This window comes from Neofelis nebulosa, chromosome 6 (assembly GCF_028018385.1).
Source record: "Neofelis nebulosa isolate mNeoNeb1 chromosome 6, mNeoNeb1.pri, whole genome shotgun sequence".
NCBI classification, from domain to species: domain Eukaryota; kingdom Metazoa; phylum Chordata; class Mammalia; order Carnivora; family Felidae; genus Neofelis; species Neofelis nebulosa.
The window spans coordinates 99,456,125-99,478,792 of record NC_080787.1 but is presented as its reverse complement, the minus strand read 5'-3'; the positions used below and the strand labels follow the sequence as shown (position 1 = coordinate 99,478,792).

At 36.1% G+C, this 22,668-nt stretch overlaps 1 protein-coding gene across 2 annotated transcripts in view; it reads left to right on the top strand.

The window, feature by feature from the left end:
* Nucleotides 1-22,668, top strand: part of ATG5 (autophagy related 5) — a 131,010-nt gene that overhangs the window by 29,466 nt on the left and 78,876 nt on the right. For both annotated transcript variants that reach the window (XM_058734845.1, XM_058734846.1), the window contains one exon: nt 553-631. In XM_058734845.1, coding sequence (XP_058590828.1) covers nt 553-631 — 79 coding nt within the window. The remainder of the gene's footprint in view (nt 1-552; nt 632-22,668) is intronic.

The following is a 22,668-nucleotide window of genomic DNA, read 5'->3' as shown; positions in this document are numbered from 1 at the left end:
TGACATGATGTTATATGAAAAAAGCAGGGTATAGTATTACATAAAGGATAAGCTTAATCTATATTTAGATATGTATGCATAAATAGAAGGCTGGAAATTTATATGCTGTAGTAATAACCAAAAATGGATGATTGTATGCTTTCTTAGGTGCTCTTCTTCTTAAAATTTTCTAAAATTTTAAGTTGTTTTAAAAGTAAAAAAAAATTTTAAAAAGCTTTAAAAAACTGGTTGTCCAATATGAACACTGGGATGATAATCAGGTATTGCAGTACTGTGATATAATAGTGGTCATGACTGATAAACGATGTTTTAGCACAATCCCATTATGTATATTGAGGCTTCGTTGGGGAATGAAATGGTTAGAAGAAGGACTAGTACCTGGCAACAATACCATATTAGCTTAGGCAAGTAACTGTGTAAAATGTTGTCTTCCTGTGATTTGTGGTTAAAGCCCCCTGATATTTGATGTTACAATATGTGCTGAAGTTTATTTTGTAGTTGTAGTTATAACTTTAAAATACTCTTTCTTAAAATGTACTCTTTTGTTTTTAGGCATTATCCAATTGGTTTGTTATTTGATCTTCTTGCATCAAGTTCAGCTCTTCCTTGGAACATCACAGTGCATTTTAAGGTATAGTTGAAGTAGCATTTCCCATTTATCCCACTTGTGGTATTTAGTAAGTAGACTTATGAGTAGAATTTTTGTTTTAAGTGAAGTTGTTTATTGCCTCTCCCATGATACTTTTTAATGCCTAAGCTGCCACTAGTGTTCATCCATATAGGTTTCGATTTATTCCTAACGCTTGGCAGATCCATTTAAACATTGTATGTATAAATACCTATTTGTTGGAACTGAATGTACTACATTTAAAATCTGAAATATTTTGGAATATTTATATTCATTAAAAAAAATCTCAAATAGGAAGGACAAAGTCCTGAGTTCGATGTAGGCATAGGAGTAGGGAGGGGTACAGCTTAACACTGTTGAGTAACTCTAAGGCTATTTTGATTGAATTGTGAGAAGGGTTAGGAGACAGAAGTCCAAAGACAAGATCTGAGTGTGTTTTGAGAAATTTTAATTCCTGTACTTTTTAAGACCAGTCCAGATTTATTTTAACTTAATTTCGTCCCAGTATTTTATAACATGGTCAGTCTTTCCCCTTAACCACCTTGATTTTTCAGCCCCTGCTCCCCTAGCAATTCACGAATACTATCGAAGGATTGAAATACCTCTATTAGTTGATCACTAGGCAGTGATTCTCAGAGGGTTATGGGTTGTGGGAGGGAGGTATGTTAAAAGATTGAAAAGTCGTTTTAAGTGTCTAATTTGCTTTCCTGTAAGCAGCACTCATTCAGAGTCACTGCCTAAAGGCTGCTCACCCGTTCTTCCTAAGATGCTTTCCTTTCCATTTTACTAAAAGTGAGTGTGTGGGTCACTGGCGTTTATTTCCCTGTCATTTGCACTAATGTGCTTTGCACAGTACCATGTTACCACAGGTTTTATTACCACAGGACCATACAGAGTGAGGATATGGTTCTGATACGTGTGACTTTCAGTTACTATGGTACCATGCAAATCAAAGGCTGCCTGTATATATAATATTTTAAGTTTAGAATGGTCTGAAGATAAAACTACTCCAAGAATAATGAGGGTAAAGGTTCCATATTGCCTAACACGTTAGTCTTTCCCATTATGTTGAAAAATAATTCCCATAATTAGATTATTTGCATGGGTGAGAAGGATGCACTCTAAGACTTTGAAATCTAGGTAAAAATATATCACAGCTACACTTTTATTTATTTATTCAGCAAATACCAGAAACCTGCTGTGTGCCAGCCAAGCACTATTCTACAAACTTGAGGTACATGAGTGAATGACCCAGAGATGCTCAAAACACTCACACACTGTATGGTGCCCAGCTGGCACTACATACCAAGCCCTCTGTAATTACCCATTGAATGAATCAGTGGATTGTAATAATGATAGGAAAAGCTTCAAATTGTTATGATTGTTTTAGTGTAATGGTTCTCAAAGCAGTCTGTGGACCCATAGGGGTACCCGAAGCTCTTTGAAAAGATCCCTGAGGGTAAATCTATTTCTGTAATAATAAGATGCTAGTTTCCCTTTCCTCTGTGTTTCCACTTGTACTCACCTGCAAAAGAGATGGTGGGTAAAACTGTTGGTGCCATAGCACAAAGCCGGGCAGTGCACGCACCACACTGTGCAAGTGGTTATTGTATTCCTCACTGCCACAGTCGTTCACTTAAGACTATTCTGGATGAAGCAGTACAGGTTATTGATTATTATTAACTACATGCCTTTTCAATCTGCTTTGTGATGAAATGGAGAGTGTATATAAAGCACTTCTGCTGTATGTCAAAAATGATGGCTGTCTTAAGGAAAAGCACTTGTGCCCTTGTTTGAGGGCAGGCCAAACAAGTCACTTTGTTCGTGAAACACCATTTTTTTATTTGAAAGAGTGACTGACAGAGCGTGGTTATTCATATTTGGGCATTTGTAAGACAGTTTTTTAAAATAAATGAAGTGAATCTCTCATTGCAAGGACAGCAACTGACAATATTTGTTGCCAGTGATAACGTGAACTTTTAAGTGAAAATTGGAATTTTGGAAAACATATCTGCTACCATGAGCTCGACAGCTTTATTATTCTTAAAACAATTTTATGATGAGATTGGTGGTCATTTTAACATCTGCTTTTTAAGAAATTTTATGTAAGAAATGTGTCAGCATTTGGAGATCTACATTAATTCAGTAAACAAATAATTCCCAAATGGTCAATGCATGATGTTACAAAATAATGATTGTGAAAAAGATCTGTTCAAAATACAAGGTCAGAATCAGGGATTTTAATGTCACAGATCAAAATGTTTATTGATATGTTTTCAGATTCCACATTAATGTTATAATAAACTGAAACTAATAAGATAATTTATCCGTTTTCTACTAAGCCACACATTAAAAATATTTGTAAAACCATAAAACAGTGCCAGTATTCTCCCTAAGTTTTTATTGTTGTTGTTCTGGAAAATAGTTATTTTTCACACAAAAAAATGATTTTTGTGTTACATCTAATGGTATATTCTTGGTATTTTTTATTTTTATTTATTTATTTATTTATTTATTTATTTATTTATTTATTTTAACGTTTATTTATTTTTGAGACAGAGAGAGACAGAGCATGAATGGGGGAGGGGCAGAGAGAGAGGGAGACACAGAATCTGGCCATCAGCCCAGAGCCCGACGCGGGGCTCGAACTCACGGACTGCGAGATTGTGACCTGAGCTGAAGTCGGACGCTTAACCGACTGCGCCACCCAGGCTCCCCTCTTGGTATTTTTAAATGAATTGCTTTTTGAGGTCTTTAGTAGGTCACACATTTTCTTCCCAGATGGGAAATTTATTAGAGAAATCCAAAAAAAAGCGGAATCTTAGAGCTAATAAGGAAATTATGGAGGATGTTTTAAATTTGCTCAAACTACCAGCGTGTTTCTCATAGCTGCCCTTTGTACACTTTCTGCCCCTGGCCTGTGTTGGAAGAAAATTATTGCCCAGATTTCTTTCTGTAAATTAAGTTCCCTTTATTTAGGGTTATAAAACTTAGCTTTCCTCAAAAGTTGTCCCTGAGTGTTTAATTGATGTGGTCCATTTCTGTTGCATTACTTTATGGCTTTTGATTGATTACAATAAAATTGAGTAAGCATTACATTTGCAGGTAGCAAAGCAGTGCTTTTAGAATGAGGGAGCAGAGTTTTGTTTTGCTTTTAGTTTCTAGATAATAGTTTATCAACAGATTGAATTTATCAAATAATAACTTTGTCAGTTGATATGAATGTATTTTATCTCTTATGATACTGCATTGAGTATGCCAAATGGTGTCTGTATTTTAACCATACAGCTTGCAATTTATTTCTTTTACAGTTGCTTTCAAAGATATTAATTGATTTTGATTAGGTTTTATGCAATAATAAGCTCTCCAAGAGACTCTGTCTGCATAAACACACACACACACACACACACACACACACACACACATTGGATCATTTTGTAGTTCAGACTGAATTCTTGGTGGGGGAAATCTTTTAAAAAGCTTTCAGGTATTTTCTTTTTAACTGACTTTGATGCTTGTCATTTGAATAGATATATAATGTTCATAGTAAATGAGTTTTAATGTCTAGAGCAGTGCTCTTCAGACTTGTGCATACAAATTACCTGTGTTTCTTGTTAAGGTGAGGATTTTGATTCTGATTCTGTAGGTTTGGGCTGAAGGCAGAGGTTCTGCTTTTTTATTTTTTAATTTATTTTTCTTTTTTTTCCATTGGATTTTTAGACTTTATTGCATGAGTTCATCATAACTTCACAGTCAGCATAGATGTTGACACATGAACATATTTTATATCAGCTACCATAATGATTGCCATTCCTACAAGAAAACGTATTTAGTTGACAAACCACCCTCCATGGAGGAAATAGTAAATGATCACCAGCTGTACAATGAGCCTTATGTTTTATTTTCTTATTTACACTAGGAGGTCTAGCAGGACTTAACTCTAGCTAATTGATCCTTGGGCCCTGTTCTTCATGATACATATTATGTAGTAGCATAATTTCATTACATCTTATCAATAGAAACATTATTTGTCATTATAGGAGGATTTGTTCACTGACTCCCATTATTTTCAGGCTATACATTTAACTCAACCTGAGCAAAAATTTGTTTCACAACTGTATTTGTAGGTGTTAACATAACTTTCTTCCCACTATACTTTCTTGACTTTTCAAGAATGCCACCAGCTCACTTTGATTATCCAGATGCATATACAATATGAAATACTACCTCATCCATAGGTTCATTCATTTCATTAACAGCAGTGATATTAATAATTTTCTTAATTTTAGAGGAATTTGCATATAAACAAATACCAATAGTAGAATTAATAGCTACTTATCTCAAATGACTACATGGATGCCCCCCTCCCCCATATCATACATTTGAAGAATCTTCTTACATAAATGTAAAATAAGAAAGGAAGGAATCAAACCTGCTCAAACTGGTGTCAAGTCAGTATCATAACTCCTATGTCTTTCTAAATGAGTGAGGTATTAGTAAAAATTATATAACTTTGTCAAAGTGAAATTATAGGTTCAAACACTTTATATCTTGTTTTTATTTTACATTTATTTTGAGATAAAGTGTGCATGGGGGAGGGGCATAGAGAGAGGAAGAGAGAGAGGGACTCCCAAGCAGGCCCTATGCTATCAATGTGAGCCCTCTGTCAGTGTGAGCCCGATCTGGGGCTTGATCTCCGTGAGATCATGACCTGAGCCGAAATCAAGAGTCAGACACTTAATGGACTGAGCCACCCAGGTGCCCCTCAAACACCTCATATCTTGATGACATATCCATTCTGGCTTGGTTTCTAAGATGCAGCATCACCTATTGTACAACTTTTACACTTCATGATCATACATTATAATTGTTCTCCTGACTAACTCCTTAGTGATTTACCTTATTTCATTGATGTTAACAGCTAACCTAACTCACATAAGTACAATAGACATGCAAGAAGTAGAAACAGCTTGAACTATTCTACCAGCCATTATCCTAATCTTAGTTGTCCTGCCATCACTATGAATAGATGAAGTTAATAATTCTTGCCTTACTGTAAAGACTGTGGGTCATCAATGATATTGAAGCTATGAATATATACATTTTTATTTATTTTTCTCATCATGATAAATGTACTCTTGAATCCCCATCCCCTATTTCCCCCATCCCCTTACCCACCTCCCCTCTGGTAACCATCAGTTTGTTCTCTATAGTTAAATCTGCTTTTTAGTTTCTCTCTCTCCCTCTCTCCCTCTCTCTCTCTCTTTTTACTTGTTTGTTTTGTTTCTTAAATTCCACATGTGAGTGAAATCAAATGATTTATCTCTTTCTCGGACTGACTTATTTCATTTAGCATTATACTCTAGCTCTATCCATGTTGTTGACAAGGGCGAGATAATCATTCTTTTTTACGGCTGAATAATAATCCCATTGTATATTTGTGTGTGTGTGTGTGTGTGTGTGCGCATGTGTATGCGTGCATGCACCACTTCTTCTTTATCCTTTCATCTATTGATATGGACACTTGGGCTGCTTCCATAGTATGGCTGTTGAGGTTCTGTATTTTTAACAAATTCACAGGTAATGCAATACTGTTGGTCCAGCAGACCACATGTGGAATAACATGAGTTTGGAGAACAGTGCAGATCTAAATGTTAATGATATTGTGTAAAGAACCAAAAGGTTGTAAGGATGATTCAGAAAATTAAAATGTTTTTAGAAATTTTTACATTATTTTTGGAATTCTGAGAGAGAAATATTACATAATTGTAGAGTGTTAACTGCTTTAAAACGTAGATCTGGATATTTACTTTGTTTTCTTTCTCTGTTTATCAAAACAAGAATGAAAATGGTAACTTGTTCAGACTTTTCTTTTTTTTTTTTTTTTTTTTTTAAATTTTTTTTTTCAATGTTTTTTATTTATTTTTGGGACAGAGAGAGACAGAGCATGAACGGGGGAGGGGCAGACAGAGAGGGAGACACAGAATCGGAAACAGGCTCCAGGCTCCGAGCCATCAGCCCAGAGCCTGACGCGGGGCTCGAACTCACGGACCGCGAGATCGTGACCTGGCTGAAGTCGGACGCTTAACCGACTGCGCCACCCAGGCGCCCCTTGTTCAGACTTTTCTAATTAGCATCAAGGACATTTTTGATTCCTAAACTTCATTAGGTTATTGAGAAAATTATTTCTCTTCTTCACTTTTTTATTTAAAAAATTTAAATGTGTATTGGAAAAGTTGAGAGTTGTCAGGTGAACATCTACATATTTTTTTACCTGGATTTGCCAGTTGCTAACATTTTGCTACCTTTGCTTTATTTTTCTTTCTCTATGGTTTTTTTCATCTGAAATTTTCATTATTCCTATAGGCATACTGTTTGCAAAGCTGCATTATAATTAAAAAGTTGCTTACAGTGTGTGAAATTTTTAAAAAGAGAAATTTGTAGTGTGATTCAAAAATATAGTAACATCAGGCGAAGATAGTGGGCTCTTTAAAATGCCCAGTTCTATTGCATATCCTAAGTAAGAGTTTCATGATTAAACAAAGTCAACAGTAACTTGGTGTTTTTCTTTCTGTTCTGATAACGTGGTACTAAATTGGTATAACTTGGTTCTGATAAGAGCACAAATTTTAATTCTGAATTTTGACCGTGATTATTAGGCGTAATGGTTCAAATTTGCTAGGTAAAAGAGGGTCAGCATTAAGGTAAGTGCTTCTGTGCAAACACTACAGAATAATTGTGACTAGACAAAATTAGGTTTTTGGATCAAAGTATTCTCTATCTTTCCTACAATGCTTAAAAGGCACTACTATGGGTTTTGACTGTTCTTTAAATAATTTGTATGACTGCCCCACACCCTTTTTCTGACGAACAGATCCTTTCTTGCTAGGCCAAGAGCCCCTGTGTCTCCCTGGGGAAATTTACTATACCTCTGCTTCTTCACTATGTGTTGAAGACATAGGTCTGAGGTAGCTCTCCCTGTTCTTGAGTGCACATCACAGTCAGCTTCTGCTGCAGGTACTTGCCAGCTCTAAATATTGGTGGTTGTTTCGTAGTATCTGTCAGTACTGTATTATATTAGTTATTTGTTGCTGTGTAATAGATCACCACAAATGTAGCAGTTTAAAACAACACAAATTTATTATCTCACAGTTTCTGGGGATCTTTCTTCTTCTTAGGGTCTCACTGTAACCATGGTGTTGGCTGAGCTACATTCTTGCCTGGAGACTGAGAATCTTCTTCCAGGCTCATTCATGTTGCTGGCAGATTTCATTTATTTGTGTTTGTAGGACTGAGGGCTCTTTCTTACGTTAGAGGCTGCACTGAGTATCTAAAGGCTGCTTGAAGTTCCTTGCCATGTGGACTTTCCTGGTATGGCAGCTTACTTCACTGAGTCAACAAGAAGTCTCTAGAGCTAGAGACATTAAAATTGTTTTAATGTTTATTTATTTTTGAAAGAGAGAGAGAAACAGACATAGAGACAGACTGTGTGGGGAAGGGGCAGAGAGAGAGGGAGACACAGAATCTGAAGCAGGCCCTAGGCTCTGAACTGTCAGCACAGAGCCTGATGCAGGGCTCAAACCCATGAACCATGAGATCATGACCTAAGCTGAAGTCGGATGCTCAACTGACTGAGCCATCCAGGCACCCTATGATTGGAGTTTTATATAGCATGACTTAATTGTAGGAGTAAGATCCCATAGCCTTTGCCATATTCTTTTGGTTAAATGCAAATAAAAGTCTTGTCTATAGTCTAGGGGAAGGGATTGCAGAATGGTGTGAAGGAGGTGGAGATCATGGAGGGTCATGTATACTTAAAACTTTATAAAATATGGTTTGTTTAGCCATTAATTTATTCATTGAATATTTATTGAGGTTAACATCTGCTTTTCAGCTATGACAGAGTAATTGGATTGGATTTTTCCTCCAGCCATAAACAGCTATAAAACTGGACAAAATATATGAAGTAGAGCTCTTTTCAGGCACTGGACATTAGAGAGAAAGAACAAACAAGGTGAGCACCACATTTAGCCCATCTCTGTGCTTCAGGGCAGTTTCCTGTGTCATGGGGAATGAAACTCAAATAGAGCAGGCAAGTCCTGCTGAGCTAAGGATGCAGAAATTGGAGTTCTGAGCCACTGAAGCAGCTGGAATTTGCTAAGCAGGGTATCAAAGAAGAAAGTATCAGTGTGACTTTCCCAAGAGTCCTTTACTGAGAGTTGGGCTAAACATGCATAGGCAATATTCCTCAAGGCCAACTAGAGAATGCATGTTAGATTGGGATAGGTCCCATTATACCTGGAGAGGTTGGATTCCAGCTCATCTGGAGAGAGACCTAGTTAACATAACTAAACATTTATCTGAGACCAGAAAGACTATGCTATAGGAGTAAGAGTTATATCTCAGAGCAAGATTAGCAGATTATGATCTGTGCTAAATCTGGCCTACTGATTGTTTTGTGTGGTTTGTGATCTAAGGATGGTTTTTATATTTTTTAGTGGCTGAAAAAAATGATTACACAAGAATAGTATTTTGTGAAGCTTGAAAATTATGTGGAATATACATTCTAGTGACCGTAAATAAATTTGTTTTAAAATGCAGCCATCAATGCTAATTCATTTACATATTACTTTTGGGCTACATGGGCAAAGTTGAGCACTTGCTATAGACACTGTATGGCCCACGAGTCTAATACTTTTACTGTCTAGCCTTTTCCAGAAAAAGGGTGGCCAACTCCCATTAAAGAGCAAGGATTGCTTTGGATCTGCTCTAATAAAGCCTAAAATTAAGCCTTCTTGGGATCATACAGAGAGGCACCAGGCAGAACAAAACTCACCAAGAAAGACAATACAATCTAGAAAACCCACACCATATTTACAGGGTTCAGCATACAACTAATTATTACTATACATGCAAATAAACAGGAAAATTTGAACCATATCAAGGGGAAAAATGCTATCGATAGAAACTGGTCCTGAGATAACCCACATTTGAAATTTGGAAAAATGAATTAAAGCAACTATTAACTTAATGACTTAAAATAAGAATACACAATTATAGAACTGAAAAGAATAATATCTGAAATGAAAAATTCACTGGATGGGCTTAACGGTGAATTGGAGATGACACAAGATGGGTTCTGTGAACTTATAGTCAGATCCATAGAAATTATCCAATATGAAGAATCAAAAGAAGAAAATCAGTGCTGGTGGTGGGGGAGACAGAGTCCTGATGACCTCTTGGATAATATCAAGCACTCTTACATATATGTACTTAGAGTCCTAGGAGGAGAGGAAAGAGGGAAGGATTCAGAAAAATGTTTTTAAGAAATAATGATTAGACTCCCATTTTTAGTTTTTTTTTTTAATGTTTCCTTTATTTTTGAGAGAAAGAGAATGTGAACAGAGGAGGGGCAGAGAGAAGGGGAGACAGAACATCTGAATCGGGCGGTGTACTGATGGCAGAGAGCCCAGTGCAGGGCTTGAACTCATGAACTGTGAGATCATAACCTGAGGTGAAGTCTGATGCTTAACCAACTGAGACACCCAGGCTCCCCTGAACTGTTTTTTTAATGTTTATTTATTTTGAGAGAGAGAGCATGTGTACACGCGTTTGTGCAAGTGGGTGAAAGGCAGAGAGAGGGGGAGAGAGAGAATCCCAAAGCAGTCTCTGCACTGTGAGCACAGAGCCTGGCGTGTGGCTCGACTTCTCGAACCATGAGATCATGACCTGAGCCCAGATCCAGAGTCGGATGCTTGACTGACTTAGCTACCCACGTGCCCCGATTAGACTCTCATTTCTTTATTTCAAAGCTACAGTAACCTAAACTCCATAGTATTGGCCTAAGGACAGACATAAATCAGTGGAGTAGAAGTGAGAGTCAAGACTAAAACATAAATTTGTGGGCAGTTGATTTTCTATATGGGTGCCAAGGCAGTTCAGTGAGGGAAAGAATAGTTTTTCAACAGATTGTGCTGGCAAACTGGATACCCACATGTAAGAGAATGAAAGTGACTGTATATTAAAAAAAAAAAAAAAAACGTTGGAATGGATCAGAGACCTAAATGTAAGAACTAAAATTATTAAACTTTTAGAAAAATAAATTTGTGACATTGGATTAGGCAGTGAATTATTGGGTATAACACTGAAACCAAAGCGGGGGGGGGGGGACAGGTAAATTGGACTTGATCAAAATGAAAACCTTTGTGCTTCAAAGGACGTAAAAAGATAACCCATAAGAGAAAATATTTGCAAAATCGTATTATCTAAGAAGGGTCTAGTGTCCAGAATATATAAAGAACTCCTAGAATTCAATACTAAAAAGGTAAAGAGCCCAATTAAAAATGAGCAAAGTAAAAATGAACAAACAAAAAAATGGGCAAAGTATTTGAGTAGACATTTATCCAAAGAAGATATATAAATGGCCAACAAGCATGTGAAATGATGTTCACAATAGTTATTAAAGAAGGGCAAAGAAAGACACCATTGAGTTTTCTCTTCGACCCACTAAGATAACTATAATCAAAAAGCTGGATAATAACAGGTGTTAGAGTGTGGATTAATTGGTACTCTCATATGTTACATGTTACTATTAGAAATGTAAAATGATGTGGCTGCTTTGGAGACCAGTCTGACAGTATCTCAAATGATTAAACATAGACTTGCCATATGACCCACCAATTCCAGTCATAGTTATTTACCCCAGGGAATTGAAAACATATGTCCACGTAAGAACTTGCACATGGATGTTCATAGCAGCATTAGTCATAATAGCCAAATAATGGAAGCAACCCCAGTGCTTATCAACGGATGAATGAATAAACAAAATGCATAGCCATACAATAGAATAACATGGATCAACATGTTCAAATAACATATTCAAATAACAATTTGAAACAACATGGATTTGAACTGCGTGGGTCCACTTACATACAGGTTTTTTTTTTTATATATATATAAACATACTACAGTATTATAAATGTATTTTCTTTTCCTTTTTATTTTCTATTCTCTAGCTCACTTTATAGTAAAATACAGTATACAAAACATACATAAATAGGTGATTGACTGTTTATGTTATTGTAAGGCTTCCGATCAGGTTATTCATAATTAAATTTCTGGGCAGTCAAAAGTTACATGTAGATTTTCAACTGCATAGGGAGGGATGTGAGTTGGCACTTCTAACCACTTGTTCAAGGGTCAACTCTATAATTTAGTCATGGAAAGGAATGAAGTATTGATCCATGCTATGGCATAGATGAACTTTGAAATGTCATGCTAAGTGAAAGAAGGAAGACACAAAAGACTGCATATTGTATACACATTGGGATGCATTTATATGAAATGTCCAGAATGTGTAAAATCTAGAGACAGAAAGTAAATTAGTGTGACTGCTTATAAATACGAGGTTTTTCTGGAGTTACATAATTTGATAGTAGTGATTGTTGTACAACCTTGTGAATATACTTAAAACTACTGAAATGTTCTTTTTTAAATGGTGAATTTTAAGCAAATATCATCTGAATTATATCTCAGTTTCTAAAAAAGAAATAATGGTTAATGATTTTTTGTATTTGGGGGAGAAAACAATCTGTGTATTGGAAGAAGCTCAGGAAATTCTAAGCAAGTAAATATGTAGCATACCTAGGCATATCATAATCAAAATTCTGAAACCCAGTAATATATAGAAAATCTTGAAAGCTGCTACAAAAAAATAAACATGACCTAAAAGAGAACAGTAAATGATGGTGAATGATGGATGATGTCTTATGAGAAATCAAAATACAATACAGTGACATCTTAAGACACTCAAAGAAGCTACAGACAGGAGTGAAGAATACCAGAAATGGTTAATAAAATGGTAAATACAAAAGATTACCTCCTTTAACTGCTTTAAAAGGGATATGACTGTTTAAAATAAGAATGATAGAATTTTACAGAAGGGTTAATACTACCATTGAAATAAAATATATGACCACAGTTGTCTAAAGGATAGGGTCACTGAATCCTCAGTTAACTCTGGGTCAAAGAAGAAATCACAAGGGAAATTTAAAAATACTTCAAACTAAATGATAATGGAAACACAACATAATTAAAGTTTGTGAGCTTCATATAAAACCAAGCTTAGAGGAACTTACAAACTTTGTAGTAGAAAACATAATTTATACTGATATCAGGAATGAAAAATGGAATATTACTACAGATCCTATAGCTATTAAGAGGATAGTGAGAAATAAAATGAACAACTTTATGCCAGCAAATTTGACAAATTGACATACTCAGTGAAAATACAATTTACTGAAACTGACACAATAAATAGCAGATATGAATAACCCCTAAATGTATATAGAAGTTGGATTTGTCATTAAAAAAACTTTCTTGTAAAGTGAAATTTGTAAAGTTTCATTGGTGAATTCTATCGAATATTTAAGGAATAAATAGTACCGATCTTTACAGACTTTTTTTTCAGAAAATAGAAAGGGAGGGAATATTTCCCAGTTTGCTCAACAGGCCAGAGTGATGCCAGAATGTGTAATGGGTATTAAAAGAAAAAAAAAAAACAAAAAAAAAAAAAACACAGACCAATATCCCTCATGAACATAAATGCAAAAACTCTCAAGAAAATACTAACAAACTGAATCTAGCAATATAGGAAAAGGACAATACACCACAACTGTGTTGAGGTTGTCCCAGAAATACAAGGGTGATTCAGCTTTCAAATATCAATGAATACATATAATTCAGCACATTTACAGACAAAGGTAGAAAAATCATACAGTCACATAGATCCTTGCTGAAAAAGGCTTTTGACAAAATTCAGTATCCATTTGTCCTCAAAACACTTAGCAAATTTAGGAATAGAAGGGAATTTCTTTGATTTGACACAGAGTAAGTATAAAAGCCTATAGCTAAAATCATGCTAAACGGTGGTTTACTGAATGTTTCACCCTAAGATCAGGAAAAAGGCAAGGATGCCTATTCCCACCACTTCTACGGGCAGTTTTACTCTACTGCAAAATATGTATTCCTAAAAAACAATATGCTGTTAAAAATCACAGGACTTGGGGGGAAAATTCATTAAGGGCACAAAACTGAAAACTTTATTAGTGACGAAAAAATATAGGAACCTAATAAAAGCACAGTTTTACATATATTAAATGGTTAAGTACATAAATACTACAATAAATATGGCACTTTATATTGAAAAAGACTGGAAGTTTGGTTTGTAGAAATGAGCATTGGAAGAGTTTGCAGCCTGTCATTTATTGTGAAGTGGTGGAAGGAAAGTTGTCTCAAATCAGACAAAACCGTAACACCAGATGTGGATGAGTGTAGCTTGTAACGGGAATCGAGGAGGCAGGTGCATTGCTGAAGTGTGTGTGTTTTGTGTATTTTGTGGCTCAGTTTAGCTGGGTGCAGTTTCTTTATTCACCTACTATTTCTGGTGGACAGTATTTACAAAAGTAAATATGAAGTTCACATTCCTCAAATTGTTCTCTAATACATCACTTGGCTTTGGAACCAATCCAAAAAACTTGAATGGTGTATATACACAAATGTGTATATATGTACATATAAATTATTCATATGTATTCACATAATATGTGTATATATGAATAACCAATTAGCACATGAAAAGGCACTCAATACCTTTAGTCATCAGGGAAGTGCATATTAAAACCACAATGAATGCTTACTTTGGCAGTGTATAAATTGGAATTGGAATGAGAGGAGATAAGGATGACACACACAGTTGTGAAGCATTCCATATTTAAAACAAAAAAAAATGACTAAAATTAAAAAGACTGACAGCACCAAGTTTGAGGACATGGAATAACCAAAACTCTCATAACTTGGTGGTGGTTGTGTAAAATTGTGGTATCACCTTGGAAAACAATTTGGCAGTTTCTAAATAATGTTAACCATAAACTTATTCTGTGATCCAGCATTTCTGTTTTAAGGTAAATACCCAAGAAAAATGAAAACATGTTCACAAAATATTTGTACAATAAAGTTCACAGCAGCTTTCTTAATAATAGCTACAATCTGGATATGATCTTAATGTAAGATTTTTGGATGAACAGACTGGTTTAACAATTCAGTGGTATACTACTCTGCAGCAAAAAGGAACTATTTATACATGCAGTAACAGATGAATTTCAAAAGCATTGTGCTAAGTAAAAGATGCTGGATTATACAATACTACATTTTATGATTCTATTTGTATGTGATTGTATTATAGGCAAAACTAATCTTGTGTTACAAATCAGACAAGCTGGGTCAAAATGAGGGGGAACTGATTGCAAAGGGCCCCAAAGAACTTTTTGGGTGTAGTGACGGTAATATTGTATATCTTATTTGGGCAGATTTAACTGTTTATCTTTATACTTAAAATTTTTGCGTTTCACTCTGTGTGAATCAGTAACACTGACTTGATTTAAAAAGTTTACTGAGAAAGGACAGGTGAGAACAGTCATGGTCTCTGCCTTGTGGAGGTTAATAGTGGTGTGACATAGGAACGTAAGTGACATAGAGTTAAGTATATGAACTTTGTGAACTTAACCCAGACTTGGGATGTAAAAAATTTCCTGGAGGAGGTGATGTAAATCTGAACCTGAAGAAGGAGGAGGATATTTTTGTAGTTGTGTAAGTGGTCAAGTGATAGGCAAGGAGAAAGAGGGTTCTAGGCAGAGGAGATGTTTTGTGTAGAGGCACAGAAATGAGGGAGTAAGGCTGAGAGAATGAGTAGGTGATGGATAATCAAGATCATCGGAGCAGAGAATATGTGTGTGGGAGAAGGGAAAGAGAATGGAGTATGTGAAGTGGGAGCAAGAGATTATGATGAAGAGGTTAGCAGAGATGTAAGTCTTTCAGAACCTCGAAGGCTTTGGGAGAAGTTTGATTTTTTTCCTGAAAGTAGAGCAGAGCAGCTGAGTGTGAGAAGATCTGATTTGTATTTTAGGAAAATCACCGTGACTCCCAATGTGAAAATCGAATTAAAGGGCTTAGGACTTCGGGCATGAGACCCAGCTTCAAGGCTTCTCAGAAATATCAGATAGTTGACAGTTTGTACTAGGAAAGCGGCTCTGGGGATGTTGAAAGTGAATGGATTCAGATCTGTTTGGGATGTGGAATCAGTAGAACTTGACTGAATGTGGGAGGTGGGGAGGAGGAGTCAAGAGGACATTTCTTTTGGATTTGCTGAAATCTCATATGCCTACTGATACATCTACTAGATTAATGAGCATATGCATCCTTGTCATGAGAAGGATCTTGGCTGGGACAGATATCAAGACTTATTAGTCCATAAATGATGTGGAAGTAGGAAAGCTTATGAGGGTGAGTATGGAATGAAAAAAGCAATGAGGTCCTAGGCTAGAAACTTGAAGAATACCGGCATTTAAGGAATGGCGCTGGAATAGGCTTTTTGCAAATGAGAATGAGAGAAGATCAGAGAAAAATGAGAAGTGTGGTATCACAGACTTGAGGATGGCTGCTTCAAGGAGTGTATTCAAAGATGCTAGATGTTTGGTGAAAGCTTAAAACAAGGGCTGAAAGGTACCATTGCTGACCTTCAAGAGAGCAGTTTGCAAGAGTGGTGAGGGTAGCAGACAGATTACATGGGTAATAAGAGCTGACTGCCAGCTTGGTCACCTTAAAGGTTGGCTCTGAAGGGAAGAAGAAAGAGGACTGTAACCAGAGGGAAGTTGGTTTTTGTTTTTTTTTTTTTTAATTTAAGTTTATTTTATTATTATTTTAATTTTATTTTTTAATTTACATGTAAATAAGTTAGCATATAGTGTAACAATGATTTCAGGAGTAGATTCCTTAATGATTCCTACCCATTGAGCCCATCCCTCGTCCCACAACCCCTCCAGTAACCCTCTGTTTGTTCTCTATATTTAAGAGTCTGTTTTGTCCCCCTCCCTGTTTTTATATTATTTTTGCTTCCCTTCCCTTATGTTTATCTGTTTTCTTTTTCTTTTCTTTTTTTTTTTTAATTTTGCTTTGGGTGCATGTTTTATTTTTAGGAACAAATAATGGGAAACAGTGATTAGAGAGAAAATCGTTAAAAATGATTTATAGGAAGAGGGGAATAATTAATTGCATTGAGTTTCAAAGATTCAAAAAGATGGGATATAGCAAATACGATGGTAGATACTCCTTAGATTGTACCAGGAGGGAAGGAGATGATTGGTTGAAGGTAAGTTTGCAGATTGGATCTGGTAAAATTAGAAGCTTTAAGAAAATTGGGGTGCCTGGCTGTCTCATTTGGTAGAGTGTGCAACTCCTGATCTTGGGGTTGTGAGTTCAAGCCCCATGTTGGGTATAGAGATTACTTAAAAATAAGGTCTTTAAAAAGGTTTAAGAAAATCAAGAAAGTTTAACCAATTTTAGTGCTGATTTTAGCATTGATTCCATTAACTTTCATGGCATATTCTTCTGTCATCCTGAAAATTATATTTTATTTTTTTTTTTAAATTTTTTTTTTCAACGTTTTTTATTTATTTTTGGGACAGAGAGAGACAGAGCATGAATGGGGGAGGGGCAGAGAGAGAGGGAGACACAGAATGGGAAACAGGCTCCAGGCTCCGAGCCATCAGCCCAGAGCCTGACGCGGGGCTCGAACTCACGGACCGCGAGATCGTGACCTGGCTGAAGTCGGACGCTTAACCGACTGCGCCACCCAGGCGCCCCTATATTTTAAAAGATATATTTGAAAAATCCCCTCCCTTTCGATCCCCACATGCACACACACCAAAGTGATCTTAGAAGGAAATTTGAAGATTTTATAAAAGGAAGTCTTTTAAACTCTGGCCTTATATTTTCCCTGTAAGAACGCGGAGCGTGCTATTAGAGGTGACTCAACAGTCAAATAAAACAACATTGCTATGTATGTTATTTTGCCAGAACAAAATACCACAGACTGAATGGCTTAAAAAGAGAAATTTATTTTCTCACACACGGTTCAGGAGGCTGGAAAATCCAAGATCAAAGTCCAGCAGGATTCAGTTTCTGGTGAGGGCTGTTTTCCTGGTGTGCAGATGGTTGCTTTCTCTCTGTGTCTTTATATGGCCTTTCCTCCTTGTGTGTGGAGAGTGAGTGAGCTCTGTGCTGTCTTTCTTATAAGGACACTAGTCCTGTTGGATCAGGGTCCCACCCATATGATTTCATTTAACCTTAATTGATTCCTTAGGGGCCCGTCTCCAAATACAGCCACATTGAGGATTAGGCCTTCAGCGTGAGAATATTAGGGGGACACAAACATTGAGTCTGTAACACTCTATTAGCAACTGCTGCATTTTTAAGGGGGTGTTTGATTCTTTTGGATCACATGGAGACTTTTTGTTTTCCTCTCTTGTCTTAATAGAGCTTACAGTATTTTTTAAAAATTGAGGTATAATTGACATATAGTATTATATTACTCTTGAGTGTGCAACATGATTCAGTATTTGTATAAGTTGCAAGAAGATCACTAGTTAACATCTGTCACCATATGTAGTTACAAATTTTTTCTTGTGATGAGAATTTTTAAAATTTACTCTCAGCAGCTTTCAAATATACAATACAGTATTTGTTTTGAGAGAGAGAGGGCGAGAGTGAGCAAGGGGCAGAGAGGGAGAGAGAGAGAGAATCCCATGAGGGGCGGAGAGAGAGAGGGAGAGAGCGTGAATCCCACGCAGGCTCCACACTGTCAGAGCAGAGCCCGAAGTGAGGCTTGAAGCGGGGCTTGAACTCACAAACTGTGAGATCATGACCTGAGCCAAAGTCAGGCGCTTAACCGACTGAGCCACACAGGCACCCCTACAATACACTATTAGTGACTGTAGTTATTGAGCTGTACATTACACGCCCATGTAATTATTACTTATTTCATAACTGGAAGTTTTTATCTTTTGATCCCCTTCACTCTTTTTATGTAATCCTCAACCACTGCCTCTGGCAACTACTAGTTTATGCTCTGTATCTGTGAGCTTCACCGCCCCCCGCCCCTTTTAGATTCCACATATAAGTGAGATCATTATGGTATGTGTGTTTCTCTTTCTGACTTACTTCACTTAGATAATGCCTCAAGGTCCATCCATGTCACAGATGCAGAGACCTTGTTCTTTTTAATGGCTGAATGGTATTCTATTATGTGTGTATATGTATGTGTATATGTACATATACACATACCACATCTCCTTTATCCATTCATCTGTCCAAGGACAGTTATGTTGTTTCTATGTCCTGGCTACCATAAATAATGCTGCAGTGAACATGGGAGTGCAGATATCTTTCTGAGATAGTGATTTCGTTTTTAAGTTTTGGAGAAACCTCCACATAGTATTTTCCATAGTGTCTGCACCAATTTATATTCCTGCTGTCAGTACAAAAGGGTTCTTTTTCTCAACATCCTCATCAACATTTGTTATTTCTTGTCTTTTTGTTAATAGCCATTCTATTAGGAGTGCGGTGATATCACTGTGGTTTTGATTTGCATTTCTCTGATGATGAGTGATGTTGAGCATCTGTGTCTGTTTGTCGTATGTAGGTCTTCTTTGGAAAAATGTCTATTTTTTAATTGGATGGTTTGTTTTTTGTTGATGAGTTGTATGATTTTTTTAAAATATATTTTGGATATTATTCCTTTACTAGATATATGATTTGCAGTTATTTTCTCCTCTTCCATAGATTGCGTTTTCATTTTGTTGATGGTTTTTGCTGTGCACAAGCTTTTTAGTTTGTTCTAGTCATACTTGTTTGTTTTTGCTTTTGTTGCCTTAGCTTTTGGTGTCAAGCTTGAAATATTAATAAGTTGAACCAATTTGACAATAAATTTCATATATTAAAAAAAAAGAAATATTAATAAGTTGAAAAGCCTTTTTTTTTTTCACTTGTGAGTAGTTTCAGTTTAGTGTTGTTTGGTTATCTAATGTTTATGTATCTATTTTAGACCATCTAAATTGGATTCATATTTTAATTAAAGGACACTGACGATAATATCTAAGTAAGTGGTATTTTCCAGATTAGACTGGGATGCCTGGGTGGCTCAGTTGGCTAAGCATCCGACTTCAGCTCAGGTCATAATCTCATGGTTTGTGGGCTCGAGTCCAGTGTTGGGCTCTGTGCTGACGGCTCAGAGCCTGGAGCCTGCTTCAGATTCTGTGTCTCCCTCTCTCTCTGTCCCTCCTCCACTCGCTCTCTGTCTCTGTCTGTCTGTCTCTGTCTCTTTCAAAAATAAATGAACATTAAAAAAAAATTTTTTAAGTGAAATTAGATAAGTTTATCAGCCATTTTGACTTGAAAGATTAATGAAAGCAAGTAAACATGGTGTCAGACTCTACCTGTATTTGCAAGAATTTGTTTGGACTGAGAAGATAATGCACTTATACACAACTGCTAATGTATGTAAGAAGATATTAGAAATGTAATGAATCAAGAATCTGTCTGGAATTTTATTGTGAAGCTTTTAAAAAAAGATTTCCCACCCCACCACAACCTAATCATGGAAGGAAGAACATCTCATGAGCAGGAGCTGAGGGGGCTTTGGCTGAAACATCTGTCACTTTATTCATTGCAATGATTGATTCAGTTGCTGTGACTGCCTGTGTAGATATTTCCTCTTTCTGTTACTGCTTTCATGTTTCCTTTGAGTTCATTTTATTAAATAGTTCACTTTCCTCCTAGAGATATAGAATATTCTCTCGAAGCATACATATATAAAAACCTACAGTCTTGATAGACCCCTCATTTACAATAAAGACTAGTCATTTATGACTGTCAGCTATCAGTTATGGGTGTCTGCAAATTGGTTAAGTTTAGAAACATGCAGAACAATAGAAATCTGGGAAAAGCAAAGCTTCAGTATCTTTTCTGATTGCAGGAGCCGTTGAGGGGATTAGCCGCCTATGCTGAAGCAACACTAGAAAATGGGGGATTTTTCCCTTTGATTTCTCAAACCATTGTTTTTGAGAGATCCTAACTCCTTTTTTCATAATCAGATTGTACACAATTTTAAGAAATTCTAACAGTATGCAAGCTTAAATAGGTCATAAATTCAAACTACATGAAAGTAATATTTACTTTGGAGTATGAACTTTCTTATTCGGAGTATGAACTTTCTTATTTGCTGCCACTCATACATCACCAAAATGGACAGTTAATGGCACAGAGAACTGTACAGTATCTGAAAAAGCCATTCTAAATTTAGAGACCAAATATAACAAAGTTTTCATAAATAGAAATAATTATTACAATGTTAATCCATTTGAATATCATAGCATTGATATGATGTACATTTATTGTTTATCCTGGTCAGGAAACCAGGACAACTCCCTTCAATCTAGCCTAAGCAGAACAAATACAGTGGATTGTAAAGCTGATTAAGGCAGGGACCCTCCCTCTGCCATCCATACCCTCTCCCATCTTGTAGTGTTGCCTTTCTCTCTCTCCTATTCTCCTTTTGCCTTTTCATTTTTACAGAATTTTATATTTTCTCATCATCTTTGCCTTTGTGTGCCTGTGTCTGAAAATCCCTGTCTTTGTTCTTCATGGATCTCTGGTTCAATAGCACCATGAATCTAAAAATCCCTTTGTACCTAGAGAGACAATTTGATTGTCTCAGCTGGTCTCTTCTCCAGGCAGCTGTGACCAGTGGGGAGTTAAATAATGCCTGACCTTTTTACTCAGCAGATCCGTGCAGTCCAATTCTTATTAGAACAGGAGGTATGACTGACTATTTGCATTAAAAAAAACATATTTTAGGAAATATCAGTGGGTAGTAAGGTGCCTTTTCTTTTGGTAGGAGGGCATGTATTGTAAATTTCCTTGTCATTCAGGAGCTTTCCATGATTGGGGTAGTTGAATGTTGCTATTAATAGTATCCGAGTAGGCTATCACTAAGTGCTTTTTTTCTGCCATTATTACTTGTCTCAGTTTTTACCAAAGGACTTATCAACGACTTTTGGTAAAATAATCTTTGAATATAATCATTACCTTAAGTATTCAGGTCTTATGGAGGAAGTGGTATTGCATAGTGGTTAAAAACTGGGACTCTTGAGTCAGACTACTCCTCGCTTGACCACTTGCAAGCTGTGCGACTCTCTCTACTCCCTGGTCTTTTTAATTAATTAGTTAATTAAAAATTTTTTAATCTGTGAAGTAGCAATAACAGTTTTTACTGTAAGGGTGGTTATGAAGATTAAATTACATAGTCCATATGAAAAGTCTTGTACAATGTTTGTCACATAGTAAGTGTTCAATTAGTGTTGGCTCTTATTCTCTTTCTTTTTTCAGTGAAAAGAACTGTAGTCATCTAATTCACATAACTGCTTATCTGTCTAGTGATCTTTGCCTCACCTGCCTAAAAGATTCAGTGACATGTAGGATATAAATTTTGGTGTTGACCTTAAAAGCTGCATTTTAACCGCTTCATTAAGGTCTAATTGACATGCAGCAAACTGTACATATTAAAAATGTACACTTTGATAAATTTATACTACAATTTATGTGTTCATTTACCTGTTGACATTTAGGATGTTTCCTGGATTTTGGCTGTTAGAAATGAGACAACTGTGAATATTCACATGCAAGTCTTTGTATGGAAAAATGTTTTTGTTTCTCTTAGGTAATTGCCTAGTTGTAGAATGACTGGATCAGATGGAAGGTGTATGTATGTTTACCTTTTCTAAAAAATGACCAAACTGTTTTCCAAAGTGATTGCACTGTTTTACATCCTTGCTAGCTGTGTATGCGAGTTGTAGTCCACATTCCTGTCAGCACTAGGTATGGCCAAGCCAGAGGGCTATTTGTGAAATTATTACTCTTTCAAAGCCTTCTTTTATGTTGTTTTAAACATAATGTTACATAAGAATTATTAGAAAAAGTACAAAATACACCAGCTAGCTAAATATTTTTAACTTAATTTAAAGAGTATTTGGAATTGTACTGAAATCTCTTTATTGGGAAGTTAACAGATGGTTTGCTAAAAATATTGGATAATTGAGGGAGATACATTTCTTTACGAATCTAATTTTGTAATATGTGTACCTGTTTTA